The 20,536-nt window shown below is 46.8% G+C and overlaps 1 protein-coding gene across 1 annotated transcript in view; it reads left to right on the top strand.

The window, feature by feature from the left end:
• The first annotated feature begins 5,396 nt into the window (after window positions 1-5,396).
• FNDC1 (fibronectin type III domain containing 1) overlaps window positions 5,397-20,536 on the top strand; it is a 100,619-nt gene continuing 85,479 nt past the window's right edge. The window contains exon 1 of the mRNA XM_028103351.1: window positions 5,397-5,505. Within this exon, the coding sequence (XP_027959152.1) occupies window positions 5,397-5,505 (109 nt within the window). The remainder of the gene's footprint in view (window positions 5,506-20,536) is intronic.

Genomic DNA, 20,536 nt, shown 5'->3' with positions numbered 1-20,536 from the left:
GACTAAGGTCCCTTCCAGGAATGGAGGTAACCCACGAAATAGCTCAACTACACTTTTCTTTTCAAGGGCATCATATAAATAATTACTAAGTATAGTTCATGAATTATGTTAGAAAAGCACGTGGATTTGAATGGTACAAAATCATAGAAAGTTTCTTCTTGGGTGGCACTTTGGTGCAGATTCTGAAGGATGTAAGAAAAATGGGCTTAGTTTGCTTCTCCAATGTGGCCTGAAAGAATTGGTTATGAAGCTGATGCAAAAAAATGGTGCCTTTTCTAAAGTGTAAATAAAAGAGGTTCTAGTATTAAATGCCCCTCCCCCTGATATTTTGCTGCTGGTAATTCACAGAAGTGTTAGGGGACTGGCCTATAATGCAAAGAGGGCTGAGTTTGCAAAGGGAGTGTCATGATTTGCCCCCTGATCTGACACTTAATAACTGTATTCACACGGACTGGGCACATAACCTCAGTTTGTACCTCTGTAAAATGGGCATAATAGTGTTTTCCTCCTTCATGGTTCATGAAGGTGAACAAGATCATGCTTTGTGAGTTGAAAAGCACCACATACTTACAGTTAAGAGTACCTGAAAAGCCTTATCAGTCACTCACATTTTAGCTAGAAGGAGGTATAAGAACGTCCTGAAAGGCAGATTTGGTGGGGGGAGGGTTTGGTAGAGTGCCCGTGGGTGCTGTGGGCTGGGGTAAGTGGTATGAGAGGGGGGGGCCACCCAGGAGGAAAGGGGGTGGGGGTCACTGCTGACGATCTCTCTTCTTTATCACCTTCTCCAGGACTGGTCATGCCGGGTAGCACGATACTACCAGGTATGTATTCCTGGGGAGAGAAGGGTCTTGCTGGGCACCAGGATTATGCTGGGCCTTTCTGTGGCTTGTCCGGGAGTAGCCCACTTTGCTGATGGCAAAGCCCCTGTCAGCTGTCAGCTGGCCCATGCCATTTCAGAGGTGACCACAGGTCTGTGCCCCTGAATAAAGGCCAGGTATGCAATAGGAGCTCATTAAAGGCTTACTGAAGAAAAAATTAGTTTCCCCATTTTGAGCACGAGTACCTGCCTAACCGCATGGGGTCTGAGGTGTGTGTGGCTGGTGTGACATGCTCCGTGCTTGGCAGCTCTGTGGTACCCATGGTTCTGCTCTTGACAGGAGGTGGGGCTGGGCCAGGGCAGGCTGGACGGCAGCCAGTCGTGTGTTTTGCTAGCATAATGCCTCAGCCAAATTCTCAAACTGCCTACTGTGACTCGGAGACTGGACATTTTGAGCTTATATTCCACCCTGGTTCACTAATGCCTTCTCCCCAAACTAGACTTCTTAATTCCACAGGATTAGAGTGAGTGTACCCTGAGTGAGGTCTGCCTATGGAAATTACATGCAGGGTTAAAGCCCTCCTTGGGGAAAAAAGAGAATAAAGTAAGAGAAGGAATAGGCAGCATTTAGAACGAAGTCCGTAAGTTTCATGGCCGAAATAGCACAGGGCTCCAGACTGTACGTTTTTGTGTGTTTCTGTCTTTGATTGAAAGCTCTTTGAGGCAAGGGGCTGCCTGAGTCTCAGTCCCATTTTATCCCCAGATTCTAACACATTACTTGACGCAAAAACAGCTGTTCAACAAAGGTTATATAAAGGAATAGATTAATGAATGATTTCTCTTGATCTAGCCCAAGTCCTGTGCTCATTGACAAGTGGCAGGTGATAAACTGGGATATCTAGCTGCTTCCATTTGCAGCGTGTTTGTCTAAGAGCCTGGGGCCACCAGACAGAAACTTGGAGTAAGGTCTGTGGGCTTTCCTATCATGGCAATCAAAACATTCGCAATTAGAATCTTTGATGATTCTTGGTGGTGCCTGGGTGGCTCAGTCGTTAAGCGTCTGCCTTCGGCTCAGGTCATGATCCCAGGGTCCTGGGATCGAGCCCCGCATCGGGCTCCCCGCTCTGCAGGAAGCCTGCTTCTCCCTCTCCCACTCCCCCGCTTGTGTTCTCTCTCTTGCTGTGTATCTCTCTCTGTCAAATAAATAAATAAAATCTTTAAAAAAAAAAGAATCTTTGATGATTCTTAGGCTAGGTTGGGTATCTGACGTCTTAATCCTTTACGTTCCACTAATTTGCAGGATATTTGCACAGAAGAGAACTCCCCTTGGCACCGCTCTGCTGTGGAAACTAGTCAGAACTTCTTCACAGAGGAAGCATGTTTCGGGCAACGATGGATTTACGGATATGTAACCAGCACTTCTCTCCTGCATCTTCCAAACCCTGAGAAGGTGAATGATGTAACACTGAAGTCTTGTGAAATTGTCTGCTAACAAGAATTGCTCACCATTTGGATGATAAAGAGGTGTCTCCAATCCATCTGTACTGGACATGGGGCATGCAAAATATACTTTTATTTGTACTCTCTGCTTGGATCCTGATGCTTTTGCTGAAAATCGAATAGGAGACATCCGGGGTTGTCATGGTGTCATGGAAAAGACGCGCACCTGGAGTCAGATGGGAGGGACTGTCACCCTCACCTGTCACTAGTGTGGGTACACAAGCCACATAAACACTTGGAGCCTTGGTTTTTCTCTCTTAGAGCAGTGCCTCCAAGATTGTTGTGTGAATCAGAGCAAAAGAGATACTGCTCAAGACACATTTGGCAAAGCATTATTTTATTTTACCAGAAACATCTATCAGGTCAATAGTAAAATAGAGAGGAAGAAAACTTTGGAGAGCTTGTATTTTTGAAATGGTCACATCGAGGATAGAAGACTATGATTCTTAGATCAGATTTCTTTGAGGTCTTTTTTTCCCCATTTTTTTTTTGTTTTTTGTTTGTTTCTTGATTTTTTTTCCTGAGGTCTTCTAAACCTCAAGTTTGAAGTTTCCTTTTGGGACTTTAAAAATGAAACATACTCTCAAATTTGTAATCAAATCAGAATCTGGACTTAGAAATGTTAGTCATTTCATTTATATCTCATAGTCCCTGGCTAATTGTACTGATCTAGTTGGAAGCAATTTTGCATTGTTCTTCACTCTGAAATGGCCCCAGAAGAAAGCTGCTCTAATAAGCAACACGCTGGGGAGGCAGGTACTGTGCACGTGCATTTCACGAGGAAGGAAGAAATATGCTGGTCAGGACTCGGTGGTTACGTGGGACGGAAATCCCATTCCGATTTGGCAAAAGGGAATTTTTGTCTCCTAGAGCTTAGGAAGTGCAGGGCTGGAGCTCGAGCCCAGGACTTGTGCACCTGCAGACTCTACCTCCCTGTTCCATTGTTCGTATTTTGGCTTCATTCTCTCTGGGTGGTGGCCCTCAAGGCTGGAGCCAGAGACACAGGCACCTCCTGGCTACTGTGTCAGTTTCCCGTGGCCTGCTGTAGCAACTACTGGTCTGCGGGCTTAAAACCACTGAAATGTATCCTCGCACAGTTCTGGAGGCCAGAAGCCTGACATATAAGTTCCCCTGGGGTCAAGGTGCCCAGGGCTGTGCTCCCCAGAGGGTCTCTAGGGAGAATCTGTTCTTTGCCTCTTCCAGCTTCTGGTGGCTGCCTCCTACCTTGGCTCATGGCTGCATTGCTCCTATCTCTGCCTCTGTGGGCACATTGTCTCAAATCCCCTTCTCCTTCTTGTAAGGATGCATGTGATGGCATTTAAGGCCCACCAGATAATCCAGGATAATCTCTCCATCTCAAAATGCTTAATCATATATGCAACCATAAGGTAACATTCATGGATTCCAGGGATTAGGGCATGGATATCTTTCGAGGGGCCATATCTCAGCCTACCATAGATGGCATCCTTCAACATCTGTGAATGACTGGAGAAAGAAGACTTTTCCAGCAGCTAGGGCTCTGACCCTGCTTGGGCCCCTAGGGCTCCTTGGACCAATTGGAGTGGGGAACAGGGTGGCGCGGAGGCGACAGGTCCCACTGGGGCCACTTGGCTGGAGTGGGGGAAAGGGCTACCATTCCCAAAAGAAGAGCAGGAGATGGGGGGCTGCTGGGCTGACAAAAACCACAGCCGCATTACATGGCTTATGGAGGAAACATCACAATACTAGGCAGCAATGTAAGAAAGTGCATATTTAAACATTAAAATGCTGGCAAACTACAAGAGCTCTGCGAGTATAAAGGACTCTCCGGACGAATGAAGAACAAACCGTCACCGGGAACCAGGAGAGAGTTTTCCCGAAGGGAAGGCTGAAGGAATTACGGGTTCATAGCCCATCACTGGGCAAGAGGCGCCAGCCAGGGTTTAAGGGCAAGGATGTGTTGCTTTGTTTCAGAAAAGACATACTGTGTTTCTCTTTTTCATCGGTCTACAATTCATTCAATAATCGTTTCCTCTCTGCCGAATGACACAAATCTGGTCAAGTTTTGGGGTGTCCCGGCGGAGAACTGACTCCGTGTTAGGTTGCGAGCTTGAGCGGGAGCCGCATTGAGCGGAAACCGGCCGGCAGCCCGCAGCACTGGCGCCCCAGCGTGGGCCTGCCTGGCTCAGGTGTCCTTGTCGCCTCCAGGGGCGCTCCCCTCCCGCTTGGAGGGGAGCGAGCCTTCGGAGGGCGAGGGCTGGCCACACACAGGTGGGAATCCGGTACAGGGAGCCCCTAATCAGGATTCACACCATCGGTCCTGGAGGAAGCAAGGCCAATCAAGTCCTCGGGCTGGGACTTCCCGTACTTCAAGACGGATTCCTTTGCGACGAGTTGATGCGCTCCACAGAAATGACAGCCAGGAGCAGCAGTGTCTAAGGACATCAAACCCCCTCTCCTGGGCGCGCGGGGTGTGGGAAGGCCGGGGTGAGCCGCAGGAAAGACCGCAATGCGCAGAAACAGGTGAAGGGACCTGGCTCCAGTCCCCAACGTTAAAACCAGGAGTATTTACTTAAGGGACCACAGGGCACTCTTGGGCTTGGCAGCGACTGGACGCGATGAGCCATTTCCCGAGCCAGAAAACGAGAGAGGTTAGACAATGGGAGGAACTTCCCAGGCCCCTTCGACCCGCATCGCAATCACCGAATTTTCAGAACCACCAAGCGGGGTTCCGGGGCGCTCGAGCTCGCGGAGTCCTGACGCGGCACCCAGTGCCCCTCCCGCCCGGGCCCGCCGCCCCGCCGCCCCGCCGCCCCGCCGCCCCGCCGCCCCGCCGCCCCGCTGCCCCGCCGCCGGAAGGGGGCGCCCGCTCGCGGCTAAAAGGCGCGGCTGGCGGCCCGAGGCCTCAGTACACAGCGCGGCGGCGGGTGAGCGGGCAGAACCATCAGCGCGGGGCCAGGGCGCCGCGGGCACGGCGCAGAGCGCGCACACCCACACGGACGGCGGGGACCCGACGGCGGCGCCTCCGCGCTCCCCGACTCCCTCCCAGGGCCCACCCGCCAGCCGGCCCACCCAGCCCGCCGCGCACCCGGGGCTCCCGATGGCGCCCGAGACCGGGGCGGCCCCGCGCGCGCGGTGCCCGCTGCCCTGGGCGGCGTTGCTGCTCCTGGCCGCGCTGCTGCCCGTCGTGTCCCCGGCGGGGGCTCCAGGTACGCGCAGTCCCGGGCTCAGCTGCCCGGCTCTCCGCGCCTCCTCGCTGCTTCTCTCTCCACCCTCCATGCATCACCCACCCTGCCTGTCGCTCCGGGGACCGCCGTCCCGCTCTGTGCTGTGCGTGTCGTGTCACTAACCTGTGCGTCCTCATCGCTCGCGGGTCGGGGCGCGGAGGGGCGGCTGGGGACGCGGGGTCTGGGCACTCGGCGCCTCGCGCACGGGAGACGGGCGCGGGACACCACTGGTGCCGGGAACCTCAGCGCCCTTGGTTTCAACTTTGCCGTCGAACGCCCCGGAGTCCGGAGACTCGAGCAATCAGTCTAACTTCCCGGAGAGATTCAGGCAAAGGAAAAACAAAACAAAACAAAACAAAACAAAACAAAAAAAAAGAAAAAAGAAAAGCGACCCTTTGGTGTTGCGGTGGAGGTGGGGGTGATGTTTTCCTTTGCCCAGAATATCCCCGTGGACATCCTTCTTTCCTTCAGTTCACCTGCCCGGAGGTAGGGATGTCTGTTGGAGGGTGGCACTCGGGAGAGCAGCAGGGAGGCAGGGAGGCAGGACTCTTCTAGAAGCGCACGGGGGAAAGCTGCGAGCTGCCCGGGGGCGGCCGGGTACCTCAGCGCCCAAGCATCGGCGGCGCTCGGACGGAGGCCAGAACCTCCCCGGCGGGAACTTAGGAGCTGGGAGAAGATCCTGGTCTTGAGGGGAGGGAGCGGGAAAGTGGGAGAAGCTCGCCCTTTCCGGAAGAGACCGAGGGCTGGCGATGGGATGGATGCTTTCTTTCGGGGCTGAATTGTGAGCCGCGCTTTTCGGAAAGTGCCAGGGTGCCGGTGTCAGATTTTTTTGAAGGTTTCCCGCAGAGAGTTAAAGTTTGTGGTGGGTTTTCATCCCTAAGGCTTTGGTGGCCCTCCGTCCCAGCTCCTGTGCAGGCATTTTCACACTTGAAACGGTGTGGCTTTTTCAGTTTGTAGGAATCCAAGAAGTCCACATTTTTGTGGATACTATTCACTCCCAGCTGGGTTATAAAAATTCAGATGTGATTCCAAGGAAGGCTACTTGCTTTATGATGCTATTTAGTGTCCCTATTGCCCTCTTAGAAAGGGGAAACGAGGGACAGTTGGGGAGTCACGTTGCCTTGCAGTTCTTTTTGGTGGGTACGTCTGCATCAGGTTGATGCCACATGGTGGGAAGCCAGCAGTAACTTCTTCATAAAAAAGGCAGTACCCGTGGGAGATTTTGTTTTCCTCTGTTAGCAATCTCTAGGAAATCATTCACTGAATATTTGGTGTAGTAGTTAACAAGAATAAAACGATTTTAAAGCCTTTCAACTTCCCTACCTACAACCCATGGCTTCCCCCGCACCCCCAAAATTAAATTTTCTGAATGTTGAAAGGGTTTTTGTTTCAGAAAATGGGCTGGAACTGGAGATAATGCTAAGCTGGCTTCGTGATGATTCCAGCTTCATTCCTGGTGGATTCCCCTGCCACCTGCCCAGTGGGGTACATTTGCGCGTGCTTGGATTCAGGGCTCTTTGTGGCAGTTCCCGAAATGCTGCCGTGGTCCTTGCTATTCCTTCTCTTGCCTTCTGCTCTGTAAATCCACTGAGCTGTGGAATGTGGGAGCTGGAATGCTTGCTGGCACTTCTCTCGACTGTGTTGACGTGGGATTTGCAGGAAAATGATGATCAGACTAGAAATGGACCAGCACATTTCGAAATGAACATCTACTGCATTTAAATGAAATTAATAGAAGGAAAGCAACAGATATGTCCTGCAGATAGCTCCCCGGTGCTGTGAAAGAGATCATGGGGCACATAATTTATTTCATCTGCTCCTCTGGAAGGCTTCCGGTCTGTCCTGCTGTACGCAGCTACAGTCACTGCTCCGGACTTGGATTCTGGGTCTGGCAGCAAGGCCATGGGCATACGCTCCTTCTCTGGTTGAATCAATGGATGGGCCCAGCTAGCTGCTTGAGTCAAACCTTCCCCTGCTCCCCAAACCTTTGAGGGCCAGAATCCCTCTAATGAAAGCACCCAGAGCCACTTTAAATGACAGGCCACCACAGCGCACAGGGACTTTCCTTAAAACAGAGGAGATTAGCAGGGCATACTAAAGATCTAAATAAACCCTTTACCTTGGTGGTCCATTAAGACGTAAATCAAAATAAGCAAGTGATACCTCCGTCATCCATCCCTACAGTAAATTGCTAGGCAACCATTAAGATTATGGTGGCACTTGCCAGTCTGATAGGATACGTATCTCTAAACATGTGAGGACACACAAACTCGCAGACATTTCTAGCAGTTATCTTGGGGTGGTCATGGGTGACTTTCATTTTTTTCTTTGGAACTTAATATCCTTTCAGGGATTCTGCAAGGTCAAAACTATTTTCAAAGAAATGCCCAGATACTGTTTGCCATTTTTTTTCTTTTTTCTTTCTTTCTTTTTTTTTTTTTTACTGTGTTGCTGTTTACAGCAAGAGTGGAAAGCTTGGTGGGTGAAACTGCTCGTGCTTTTGAGTGAATCGAAGCATTGGCACCATAATGAACTAGTAGTCATTGAAGTGAAGAAAAGATATGCCAGTTTCAATTAAGAACGTCCTGGTACAAAAATTATTAATTTTACCAAGTCTCTACCCTTGAAGGCATGTCTTTTTAATATTCTGTGTGAAGGAACAGGAAAGGGACATACAGTACTTCTGTGAGCTGCCCAAGTTCAGTGGTAATCCTGAGGAAAAATCCTAAGGAAAATCCTGGTAATCCTGAGGAAACCTCTTGTGTGATAGTTTGAGTTGTGAACTGAACTAGCTTCTTTCTTCATGGCACACCATATTTACCAGAAAGAATGACCACAGACAAACTTGGGTATTCAGCAGACATCTTCTCCAAGATGAACAAGGGGGCCTGTCACTTCTAGTAAAATGACTGATAGTCTGTCTTGCCAGTGATAAAATTTGAGCTTTCAAATGAAAATTGGAATTTTGCCAAGTTATCTCCAACATCATTTGGAAGCTTCGCAATGCTTACAAACTTTTCTAACAATATCAGTGGTGAGATAAATTAATGCGATGGCTTAAATACTGTCTTATAAAAACATGTCAGCATTTAGATGACCTGCATAACCAAGTGAACCAGTGAATTCCAAGTGACCCGTGCATAATGTTACCAAATCTTGCCTGGCTAAATGATCTAGCCAAAGTGCAAGAGAGCCCAGTGGATTTTTCATGTAACAAAATGTGAAAAATGCCTCATATGGTTTCAGATTCTACATCATGACTAATCTTGAAGAAACTGCTACTTGATGAGTTTTGGTGTAGTATCAAGGATTTTCCAAAATGCTTCATAAGGCTGTTAAGATACTTTTCCAACCACAGAGCTGTGTGAGGCTGGATTTTCTTCAGGCACTTCAGCCACAACATATTGTAATAGACTGAAGGTGTAAGCAGAGAAGAGATCCTGCTGTCTCCTATTGAAGAGATGCGCTGAAGTGTAAAACAATACCACTCTTCTCTTTCTTTTTGTTTTGGAAAACTTATTTTTCATAAAATACAGGTTTTTTTTAATGCCAATATGAAATGGCTTACTGCTGCTATTTTAAAATGGTTTAATGCATGCAGCAGAATGTGTGCTTAGTTTACACTTCTGGTCAGTAGATCACAACAGATTAAACCCACATAAATATAACCTCTGCGAGATCCTCATTAATTTAAGAGTAGACAGGAATCCAGAGAACAGGAGTTTTGATAACCACTGGGATAGGGAGGGGAAGTAGGTCCCCCACCAAGATGCCTGGCTCTGAGTCTCGGTGCTGTGTCACTCACACGCTGTGTGGCCCAGCCTTGGGCCAGCTAGTCAGCCTCCACTAGTCCAAGTGAATGGAAAGTTTCCTTCCATCTCCAGAAGTCCTCAGGGGCTTTCCTGTGGCCCAACCTACACCCAGCTCTGTAGGGTTTCCCTCCTACTTCTGTCCTCTTTGAGCAGAGAGGGTGGATATACCCTTTCATCTTGTGCATCGGAGCCCACCCAGATGAAAGAACTGCTTAATTCATCAACTGAGCATGCAATTTGTTACTGTGAAATCAGAGGTTGTAATAGAATTGCAGAGTGATAATTCATGTCTTTGGAGAGTTGTCACTGGACAGTTCCAGAGCATTATCAATATGTCTTGACAGGGCCATTCATATCTCTAGTTAAGTCACAAAGGCCCATTCCCTGAAAACAGGCAGGGGAGGAGGTGAGGAGTGTGTGTGTGTGTGGGGGGGGATGTATTAGTTTCCCATTTACTGTTGTAACAGATTACCACAATTTTAGTGGCTTAAAACAACACACATTTATTATCTTGTAGTTCTGGAAGTCTGAAGTCCAAGATGGGTCTCATTGGGCTAAAACGAAGGGCTGTGCTCCTTCTGCAGGGTCTTGGGGGAGAATCTGATCCTTACCTTTTCCAGCTTCTAGAGATGCCCACGATCTTCTAGCAGCCCCTCCTAGCGGTCCTGTCACTCTGCTCCCTCCCACACATTGCCTTCTCTGACTCTGGCCTTCCTGTCTCTCTCTTTCACTTATGGGGACCCTTGTGATTACATTGGACCCACTGGGATAATGCAGGATAATCTCCCCATCTCCAGGTCCTTTACTCAATCACATCTGCGAAGAAGTCCATTTTGCCATGTGAGCTCACATATTCACAGGTTCCGGGGATTGCGGGTTGCACGGCATTGGGGGCTGTTGTTCTGCTACTACAGGTGAGGGTGGTGGGGTGAGGCTAGACACAAACATTTCAGAAAGGACCCCATCACCCTTCGCTGAATGAGGAGCAAACCTCTCTTCATTGTTCCTATGGAACTGGGGATTTCTTAAGTTGTCATTAAACCTCTTACCAGGACATGTTATTTCAGTTTGAAAATATAGAGGCGAGTATTTAGAGATATAAAAATAAAGGAGAGGAAAAAAAATACGTATATTTACCTGTTAATCCTTTGACTATTTCCGTTAGGATATATCCGAACTTGAAATTTTAGATGCCTTTGACGCGAGCTGGGTAGCTGGGGGCCGGGACAGATATGGCTTATTTCTTTTATCAGTTTTAGTAAGCACATATCAGGGCATTTGGATCGGGGTATTTGTTATACATACGAGCTAACAGCTTTTCCTTCCTTCTAGAATTTATCCTTGTTACAAAGAATACGAATTTAATTCTGTTTTTGGGAATTGTGTTATTACTGATTTTTCATTAAGGAAATTTCTCCAGTATGGGCCAGATGGTTAAAATTTAGAAATTTCGAATAAGGTATCTTTGTGCCGCTGAGCGTTGGGTGACGTCATGAGGAAGCCACATTTCCCGCCCCCTTTCCTTCCTTTTTCCTCTCGGCCCCGAGGGCGGCCGCGCTTGCGCTCCGCGGCCCTTAGAGGGCGCTGCTGGCCTTTCGGCGGCGTTTCCACCGCCCGCTGGCCCCTTGCACTGGGGCCCCAGCAGCTGTGGCTTTAAAGAGATAAGAAAATTAGGATAAACGTGCAGTTATTTGCTTTGGGTTTCCCTTAATGTTTGCCTTTTGTCAACTTTTCTCCTCGTTGAAGCTTCCTTCAGACAGTAATCCGGAAGGACAGATCATGCATTAAGAGTGACATTGAGTGCTTGTTAGCAATTTTCAGCTGATCATTGGTGAGGAAGAGCTTGAAAACCTGAAGCTAAAGCAGGGGTCGGCAGCTCTTGAGCCCTGGGGGACCCCTGGCATCTCTGCCGGTCCCCCAGAGCTGCAGCAGCTGGAAGACAGGGAGGGACAGGCGACCCTGGAGGAGGACGCGGGCCTCCTGAGCGCTGTTTTGAGTGAGTTGATTATAATCAGTCTCAGTTTCTCCGTTAACCTCCCTGAATGCTTTTTGTATCTGGGGAGAGTAACGTGCGTTCTAAGGCAGATTTGTAAGTCCAGCAAAATAGCTGGGGAGCTGCTCATGTTATTACTCACTTCTGCTGTGGTCCCTTGTATGGGGAGGAAATGATTAAATTATAATAGCATCATAATTTATATGGTATAACCTACACAATATTATTTTCATTTTTACGTGGAGTTCTTCGGTGTGCATTTTAATTTCCTTTTAATACTAACTGGCAGTTAAAAGTGCCACAGAGTTTACCATTTCTTTCTGTGTCATATCATCTGATTTTCGTGGAAACCTTGTGAGGTTGGTAGCATCCTCCCCTCACCATGAGGGAACTGGCTTCACAGGAGTTCACTGGTTTTCCCAAAGTTCACAGGAGTTGGCTGGTTTTCCCAAAGGAGTTAGCTGGTTTTCCCAAAGTCCTGTAGTCTGCAGTATCCCAGGATTTGTATATGTGCTGCCGAAGTGAGCACAGTATCCCAGGATTTGGACCCCAGTCTTCTGGATCCACATCTTCTGGGCTTCCTGCCGACTAACCGAGTTCCTGTCTGGGTGTTTGCTGAATTCCCCGTGTTTTCTTCTTTGGGCTGGCGGTGGGAGCTGGCCCCACCACTTCTGAGTTGCTCAGAATGCCCTTCTAACTCTACGTTCCAGTAACACTGCCGTTGGCTGTTGAGAAATGATCCTGTCACACACCGAAGCGTGTTGAACTCTAGTAGGGCTTAACTTCAAATAAAGTTGCAGTGAACCTATTCCCTGTTACAAAATATATTTGGCATTGGGTATAAGCGCGATCCTCATGGCAGGCAGTATCCCTTCCTTAGTGAATCCTGTTGAAACTTGCCCTTGAGATCAGTGCTCTGTGTCTAGTTGGTTACAGAAACCCTTCAGCGTTTAGTACAGTGGTTCTCTGTGGATGCCTGATCCTTATGATGGAGGCTGTCAGCCTTGTGCTGTAACCACAAGGTTCCCAGAATTCAAGTTTGTTTACAGCAGACCATTTAAATCAAGGAACAGTGCTGACAGACATTAGTTGTTAATCTAGGGGGTTGGCAGATCCTCATCTTTCATAGGGGTGGCATTATCATTAAGGTGTTTGGAACTTCTCAGAAAACAGTGTTCTCTAAATGCTGGGATTTGTTTTTTAGGGGTTATTTTATTGTGTCACATCTCTTCACCCACATTTGCTTCACCTGACCCAGCTGCTAATTTGCACTGTGTGAACTTGGGCAGGTCATAATTCTGCAGGCTTGTTTCTCATCTATGAAGTGAGGAGATCGGACTATGGACCATGGCTAAGGGCCCCTTCTGGCTCTAACTTTGTTTGAGTCTCCATTTAAATGCCATCCATCCATCCATTCAGTCAGTCAGTCAGCATCAGTGCATGTCAGATGCAGGGATACCAAGTCCAATAAACATAGTCTCTCTGTCCAGAAGGCATAGGCAGAGGGGGGTGGGGGAGGGGATGCACACAGTGTGGTGCATATTAGGACAGTCCCTGGCGGGAATCGGACTGGATATCCAGGACAGCCATATTCGAGCTGGGTTTCGAGGAGGGGAGTGGGCATTAGTTAGGGAAGGAGGGCAAGGAAGGACATTTCAGGTGGAGGAACACCATGCCATGTGTGTGTGAAGGCACAGAGAGCCAAGGAACATCATGACCATTTGAAGAAACATGTGTTTTCTGGTGGCTCCTGCAAAATGGCCCCCCCTGGGGGAATGGTGGCATTCAGGGCTAGAAGGGCAGCCCTGCTAGGCAGCTCAGGAAGGTCCTAGAGTTTGACCATAGTCCAAAGTAGTCATGACCATTGAAGGAGTAGCCATAGTGGGGGGTCGCACGGCCGCTGAATGGAGGACAGAGCAGGAGTCAGATCCAGAGGGGAGGATGTTCTTTTATATCTGCTTATTTATTTGAGGCTTTGGAGGTTTCTTCATTACATTGTGGACCAAGCTGAGAGCTCCTAACTACTGTCTTTACCTTCAGTCCTGTCGGAAGTGTTCTAGCACAATCCCATTTTGGAATGGGTTCCAAGTTGCCATGAGTCTCATGCGTCCACCTGTGGGCAGATTGGTAGACTTTATAGTTAAGATGGGAATGCTCAACAGTTGAATACAATGGCTTTGGGGTCGAGGGTGGTTCTGGGGATGGAATTCAGTGGGGTTTCCAAGGGAAAAAACTGTGTGAATAGTTTTAGGAGTTCGTGGGAGTGGCGGTGGTGGGGAACTTGGAAAGGAGGAAATCAATGGATATAATTTATGCAGGCCCTTAGAGTTTAAATAGGGACACTGCTAGGAAGACAACTAAGCATCCATCCACTCGTTCTGGGGTCTGAAGGCTGTTTTGTGGTAGACAGGTGGCCACAGCAGCCAGAACCCGCAGTGCTGGGCAGGGGAAGAGGCCAGGGACCCTGAGAGTCAGATGTGGCCTCCTAGGAGCTCGGGAGTAGCCACCTCAGCCGGGCCAGGCCAGGGCCACCTTCTGAAGACCCCAGCCAGGGGCTGCTGTTGGTGGGGCGATGGCTGGGCAGGCAGCCTTCTTAGTGGCATCGTCTTACCGGGGCAGCGTTTTAAAACATAAAATCCCCTGCGGAGAAGGCTCAGTCTCTCCAGACCGTGATGGTGCCACAGGGCTGCTTCCACCTAGAAAACAGAAAGCTCCGGGGTGCCTGTCCCACAGTGAGACCCGTGTGGTCTGCAGTGTGGTGGCTTGGTTTCTGAGGGCACTTTCAACGGTCATTTATCAGGAGTCTACCCTGGCGTGCTCTTTTCCCCAAGCATCCAGGTCAGGGTTTTGGACTCCACTGTAGGCATAAAGGACTATTTCTGAAAAACGGCTTTTTAAAGTGTCATTTTTGAGGTAGTTGTAGTCACACGCAATTTTAAGAAAGAATGCAGAGGTCTCCTGTGCCCTTCCCCCAGTGTCTCCCAAAGGTGACATCTTGCCTAACTCTAGTGCAGGGTCCGTCAGGCAGCTATGCTACGATCCAACAGTGGGCCATAGTTGAGCCATAGGAAGACATGAGTCACTGTGTTGTACTCTGTGCTGAACTAACAACCCAGAGTTCCAAAGGCCTACGCACATTCAGTAGGCCTAATTCATAGATCAAACCTGGTTGAATCCTTCATTCCTAAAGTAAGCAATTAAGTAATTAAGTCGGATCTTCTGTGACCAGTGACTATGCTAGGCTCTGAGGCACAGGGATACAAAGATTTAAGAATGAAGTCGGGATTGATGTAGCAATAAATAATGGCACTGATTGTGATGTGTGGCAATATAGGATCATCTAGTACTTTCTAATCAACCTCTACTCATCAGGTATAGTGTTAAGTTCTGAAAGTTTTTACATTGACATACATAAAATTGTTAGATTAGCAGGAGAAATACACAAATTTGTGTGAGGACTTTGCCTGGTGACCTCATTTGAACATTCACTCAATCTATATTTTTTTTCTGTTCAAAAAAATTTGGATGCACCATTGTCTTTCTCTTATCTAGATTGTAGTCTCTAGTCGAGACTTCTAGGTGATGAAGTGAGGCAGCCTTGCTCTCTCACAGAGTATCTAACTTTTTGACATTCTTTATGTCATAGAAAAATGTCATGTCCTTTTTCTGTTGTAACACAGGCACTGGCCCTGCTTCATTTTTTCACATTTTTCTACCCCACCCAACAATTGCCTTCTATTATTTTCTGATAGACTGGGAGAATTGAAACCTCTTCTTGTGGTTAATAACTCTCAGAATCCACATATATACCTGCAGATATTTGAGCAAACCAGAGCCAAGGGGAAGAGAAAAGAGAGACAGAGAACACTATGCTCCCTGACTTCCCTGAGACCCAGGCTGATCTTATTTTATAGTTGTGTCATCACCACATTTTGACTCTAATACCTAGGAAGGAAGAAGCCTTGGAGATGAGACATGAGCTATTGTCTGAGCAGATTACATGTCTCTCTTGGAGAACATGAGGATTTTGACTTAGGAGTCTCTGGGATGAGTTCTGTGGGGTCCACTGATGCTCGGAACTTGTAATGAGTTTTCATTTTAGGGAGCAATTCAGAGCATTCTCAAGGGTAAAGGGCAGGCTGGGTTAGAGTCACAGAAAGGACTTGATTAAATGTCCTCTTAGAATTCAAGCTGTGAGACTCTTAAGCATAGGAAACAAACTGAGGTTTGCTGGAGGGGCCAGGGATGGGGGGGATGGGGTAACTGGGTGATGGAGGGCACGTGGATGCAATGAGCACTGGGTATTATATAAGACTGATGAATCACTTACCTCTACCTCTGAAACCATAATACATTATATATTAATTGAATTTAAATAAAAATAAATAAATTTAAAAAAAAGAATCCAAGCTGTGGAAAGCACTGGCCAAGTCTCCCACACCTGGGGAAAAATCTCTGGCAAAGGCCCTCCTTGAATCCCGCCAATGTCGTACTTTGTTCTCTGATCATCCTGACTTGAGAAAGACTTCCTTTCCTCACCCTCTGAGCCCTGATAATGTTCATCATTAGTAACATTCAGTTGATATTAAATGTCTGATACCCTTACTCTTCTTTTCATGTGCCAGTACAGTGCTTCCCTCAGAACCCTAAAGACCCCTGCCTTCCTTACACAGCCGTGAATCTATTCACCTGTATTCCCAGGGCAGCATCTTGCATACTAACTTTATGTCACCCAGCTGAGGAACACATTCACTGAGATTTACCTTTGAAGAGGGGGGAACATGGGGTAATTTGACTAGGTAGACCTGTCTAATCATGGAAACTATTGAAGACCGTTTTAGGCACAGAATCCATAGGCAGATTGAAAAGGGGAAGTTGATCAGATTACCTAAATTTCCTCTCAACTCTTAAGATTTTAAAATTTAATTCAAAGATTATTTCCTAAGGTTGAGGAAAATGAAGATCCCAAGCCCATTTCTGCTACACGAGGAGGGAGAATTGACCGAGAGCCCAGGTACTGGGAATCATGCCCCGTCATTTCTACTGGGTTTTAATTGGTTACATCAGCCCCTCTGTGGCTCTTCTCCCACATTAGCTGAGTGCCTTATGATTTTCTTTCACATTTTATTCTTGCATTAGTCCTTTGAGGGTAGCTGTAGAAAAGGAAGTGATTCAGTTTTATATTTTCCAGGAGAAACTTTGATGACCTATTTGCTTTTTTTTAGGCCTTGAGTGGGAGTGGACCTGTCCTAATTATAAGTGGAGAAAAGTAGGCTCTTCTCAGACTTTATTTGACTTGGCTTTCCCTTCTTCCTGAAAATCTCTCCACTTCGGTCTTCCATGAGGCAACTTTTTTCCTAGTCCTCCTCTTTATAACTAATGGTTCATATTAAAATGCCTTCTTTTCCAGTCATCCTTCAGACATCTATGTTCTTTGGGCCCCATTGGAGATGTCACATACACTGTTGGACACAATGGAGCTCAAAGGAAAAGCCAGTGGTGTCTGGGTGGCTCAGTCGGATGAGCATCTGCCTTCAGTTCAGGTCATGATCTTGGGGTCCTGGGATCGAGCCCTGCATTGGGCTCCATGCTTAGTGTGGAGTCTGCTCCTCCCCTTTCCCTCTGCCCCTCCCCCAATCATGCTCTCTCTGTCTCTCTCTCAAATAAATAAATAAAATCTTTAAAAAAAATTGGAAAAACCAGGGCTGGAATTATGTATTTGGGAGCCATCATTGTATGGATGGTATTTTTAATCATAGGACTAGATGTACTAAGGAGGGAGAGAAGACAGAGGGGGGTGCATGCAGAGAAGAGGGAGGGCCAGAAGCTGGACTCTGGAATACTCTAACATTTGAGTTCTGGCAAAGGAGACCAGTGATGTGGAAAAAAACCCAGGAAGGATGGTGTCCTGGAAGGCAGGTGATGGTGGGGTCAGGGAAGACAGGAGAAGAGGTACCTTTAGGAGAAGCACTCAGCTGTTGGAAGTAGATAGAGTAAGTCAAGGACCAAGAGATGAGGGCCTATCAACATGGACTCTTCTTAGTATTTATAAGAGCTCACTCAGCATAATGAGCTCATGTATCTCCATGAATTCTGGTGTCACTGGTAACTTTCAGTTGTTTTTTTTTTTTTTAGTAGGCTCCATGCCCAGTGCAGAGCCCAGTGCAGGGCTCAAACTCACAACTGTGAGATCAAGACCTGAGCCAAGATCAAGAGTTGGACACTCAACCAATGGAGCCACCCAGGTGCCCCAATAACTTACAGTTTTATACCTTTGGTTCTGATTTCTCTCCAGGCCTGCATTTTTCCCTTTCAGTTATAACTGCAGCTGAGAGGCAACAAACAGTAGTAGAAAGAGCATGGTCTTTGGTTTTGGATTGGTCTGGGTTTAACCAATGTAACTTACTAGCTGTGTGCCCTTGGAGAGTCACTGAACGCTATGAGACTCAGTTTCCTCATTTATAAAAATGGGGATACCAAAGCACAGTTGATATAGTTTTTATGGAGGTTCAAGAGCTGATAGTTATGGTAGTCTAGAACTCTTTTTAATCACCTCTGGGTCCCCAGCACCTAGCTCAGAATCTGACACACAATAGGTGTTCAACATATGTTACAGAAATAAATGAGATGTATGGCTCTTACTAAATGGGTAAATAACAAATATTCATTTCCTTTTTTCTTTATTTCCCTCTCTATTTTTTCTTGATCACATGTGGCCCCACTACAAAACTTAAACTCCTTGCTCATGAGGTGTGTTGAACATTTCTTTCCCCTTCATTGATAGATTGTTTGCCTATGCCTTTATTCATAACCATTGAGTGATTATATGAAATGTTAATTTTTAAAATATGAAAGCATATTTTAAAAGATGATTATTATTAGCAGTCTGGGTTGTCATTGGGTCCATGCAGTCATTGGCTTCCGGTCACGTCTGTCTCATTTACTCTGTTTCATACCTGCCTCTCCACAACATTTGCTTTCCTTGTCTTCTAAGGGTATTTTTCAGGGAGCTTTTTGAGTAAGATGAGTGGTGATTTCAGTGACAGTAATACCCAAGTGTTTAACATAGTTAGACAATGACTTTCACATTTGGGGAAAAGGAATGAATTTTCAGGGAGTTTTTTTTGGCTGGCATGTCAAGCAGTTTATAGTAGGCTGAGTTTAAGCTGGACCGGCAAACAATGGTAATTCTTTGAGAAACTATTTCTCAGTTGCGAATTGAATTTGAAGAATGTGCAAAAGATCCCACAAAAACCTGGAAAGTACTGGTGTCTAGTGGGATCTCTGACGCCAGTCAGTAGCAGGCATGAGTCCTGTATTCCTTTCCAATCCATCTGCATTTTCTCTTCCGGGTCTCTTATTTTCTTATTGTTTTTTAAAATAAATATATCTGTCCAATCTCTCCAAGTCCGTTTCCCTAAATCATTCTGGAAAGCTGGTGGTTTAGATGGGGAAACATTCTTGTCTTTTCTCTGGAACAGTAGCTTTTGCTTACATTAGTTCCTGAATAAAATGGCCAACAGCTTTAAAACTTTAAATCCTAATGATCAAGTTTGCCAGCTCTGTGGGTTAAATTTACTCTAATTTTTGGCTGCATCATTTTCTGGACAGATGTACTGACTCAAGTCTGTGGAATACTGACAAATAAAGCATTGACATTGTCAGAATTAAATTCCCAGAGCAGGTCCCTTAACAACAACAACAGAAATAAATTAAAGTTGAAACAAAGCAACTCTCATTTAGAAATCAAGACAAAATGTGACTTGATTGTATGGATCCAGAAATGATGACACCAGGTAGCAATGGATTGGGTGGCTAATAGAACAATATCTGAAAGGGCGCCTGGGTGGCTCAGTTGGTTAAGCGACTGCCTTTGGCTCAGGTCATGATCCTGGAGTCCCGGGATCGAGTCCCACATTGGGCTCCCTGCTCAGCAGGGAGTCTGCTTCTCCCTCTGACCCTCCCCCCCCACTCATTCTCTCTCTCAAATAAATAAATAAATAAAATCTTTAAAAAAAAAAAGAACAATATCTGAAGAACAGTGGCCTAAACAGGTAAGAGAATTTTTTATCTCACTCATCAATAAACTCAGGAGCAGAGAGGCTAACCAGGATTGTTCCATTTTTCCAGTCTGCCATCCCAGGCCAAGTCATCATACTCAGGCTTGCCACTTCATGTTCCAAGATGGCTGTAGCATGGCTAGGTGTCATGTTGACATCCCAGAGTGGGGAAAAGCAGGAAGGTAACAAAAGGTCAAAAGCACACGACAGCGGATCCTGACCCCTTTATAATGCTTTTCTGGAAGTGATAGCAGTAACTTCCTCATATGTGTCATTAGCTAGAATTGATCACATGACCACCCATAGCTACTGAGAAGGCTGAAGGGCCATGAATATTTAGCATCCCAGTTTCTACTGTGGAAGAAGACAAGGGAGGAAGAAGCCAGAAATGGATCTGCCATGATACTTTCTGAGTTCTATGCAAGTTTTAAACTGTCATAAATTAGTTGGGAAATGGGCCATTCTTGAGTGAAACTAATAAAAATTCAACTTAAAACATCTCAAGACATCTTGAAGGAGAAGGCAGATTGACCTTAAGAGTATTCTTTCGGCTTGAGAATTTGATTTTAGTTTTGCCACTTGCTGCTTGTTTTGAAACAATTCCTTGCTGCTTCATTTTGTTGTCCATTTTGTGTGTTTTTCTCTGCTTTATAGATCTTCCCCAATGTGGCTGACAGGGAGGAAGGAAGAAAATGAAAGGGAATAATGTGAGGTAAATTATATTAGCAGATATTCTGCCTTTCTCTCTTCACCCCACTTTCTCTCCCAGTACAAATAAACAACCTAGAATCTAGAACATTCTAGGCAGAAATTTCCCATAGGAAGCCATTAACCCTTGAGGGTAATGAGATGGCATTTGAATGACAGCCTTTGTTGGGTGCAGGTGGCCTTGGGTGGGAGCTTGGGGGCCAACTCCTAAGGTGAAAGGGACACAGGAAAGAAAGTACAGCCCATGCAGCATTGGGGCTCTTTCCTTGGGAAGTTCCCATGCCCTGGCAGGAGTACTGGGCAGCCTAGGGCATGACCAGCTTATGTGCAGCACCCCTCCTCCGCTCCATGACCCAGGGGAACATTTTCCTGAAGCCACGTATGAGGATGCCCCTTTCTGTGACATGTGGCCACCTGAAACTCGCCCCAGGTGGAGAATG

This window comes from Eumetopias jubatus, unplaced genomic scaffold (assembly GCF_037043125.1).
Source record: "Eumetopias jubatus isolate StellerSeaLion01/CBP00866 unplaced genomic scaffold, mEumJub1_p1.0 scaffold_6, whole genome shotgun sequence".
Lineage (NCBI taxonomy): Eukaryota > Metazoa > Chordata > Mammalia > Carnivora > Otariidae > Eumetopias > Eumetopias jubatus.
Note: the sequence above shows the minus strand (reverse complement) of the source record. Positions and strands in the feature narration are given on the sequence as shown.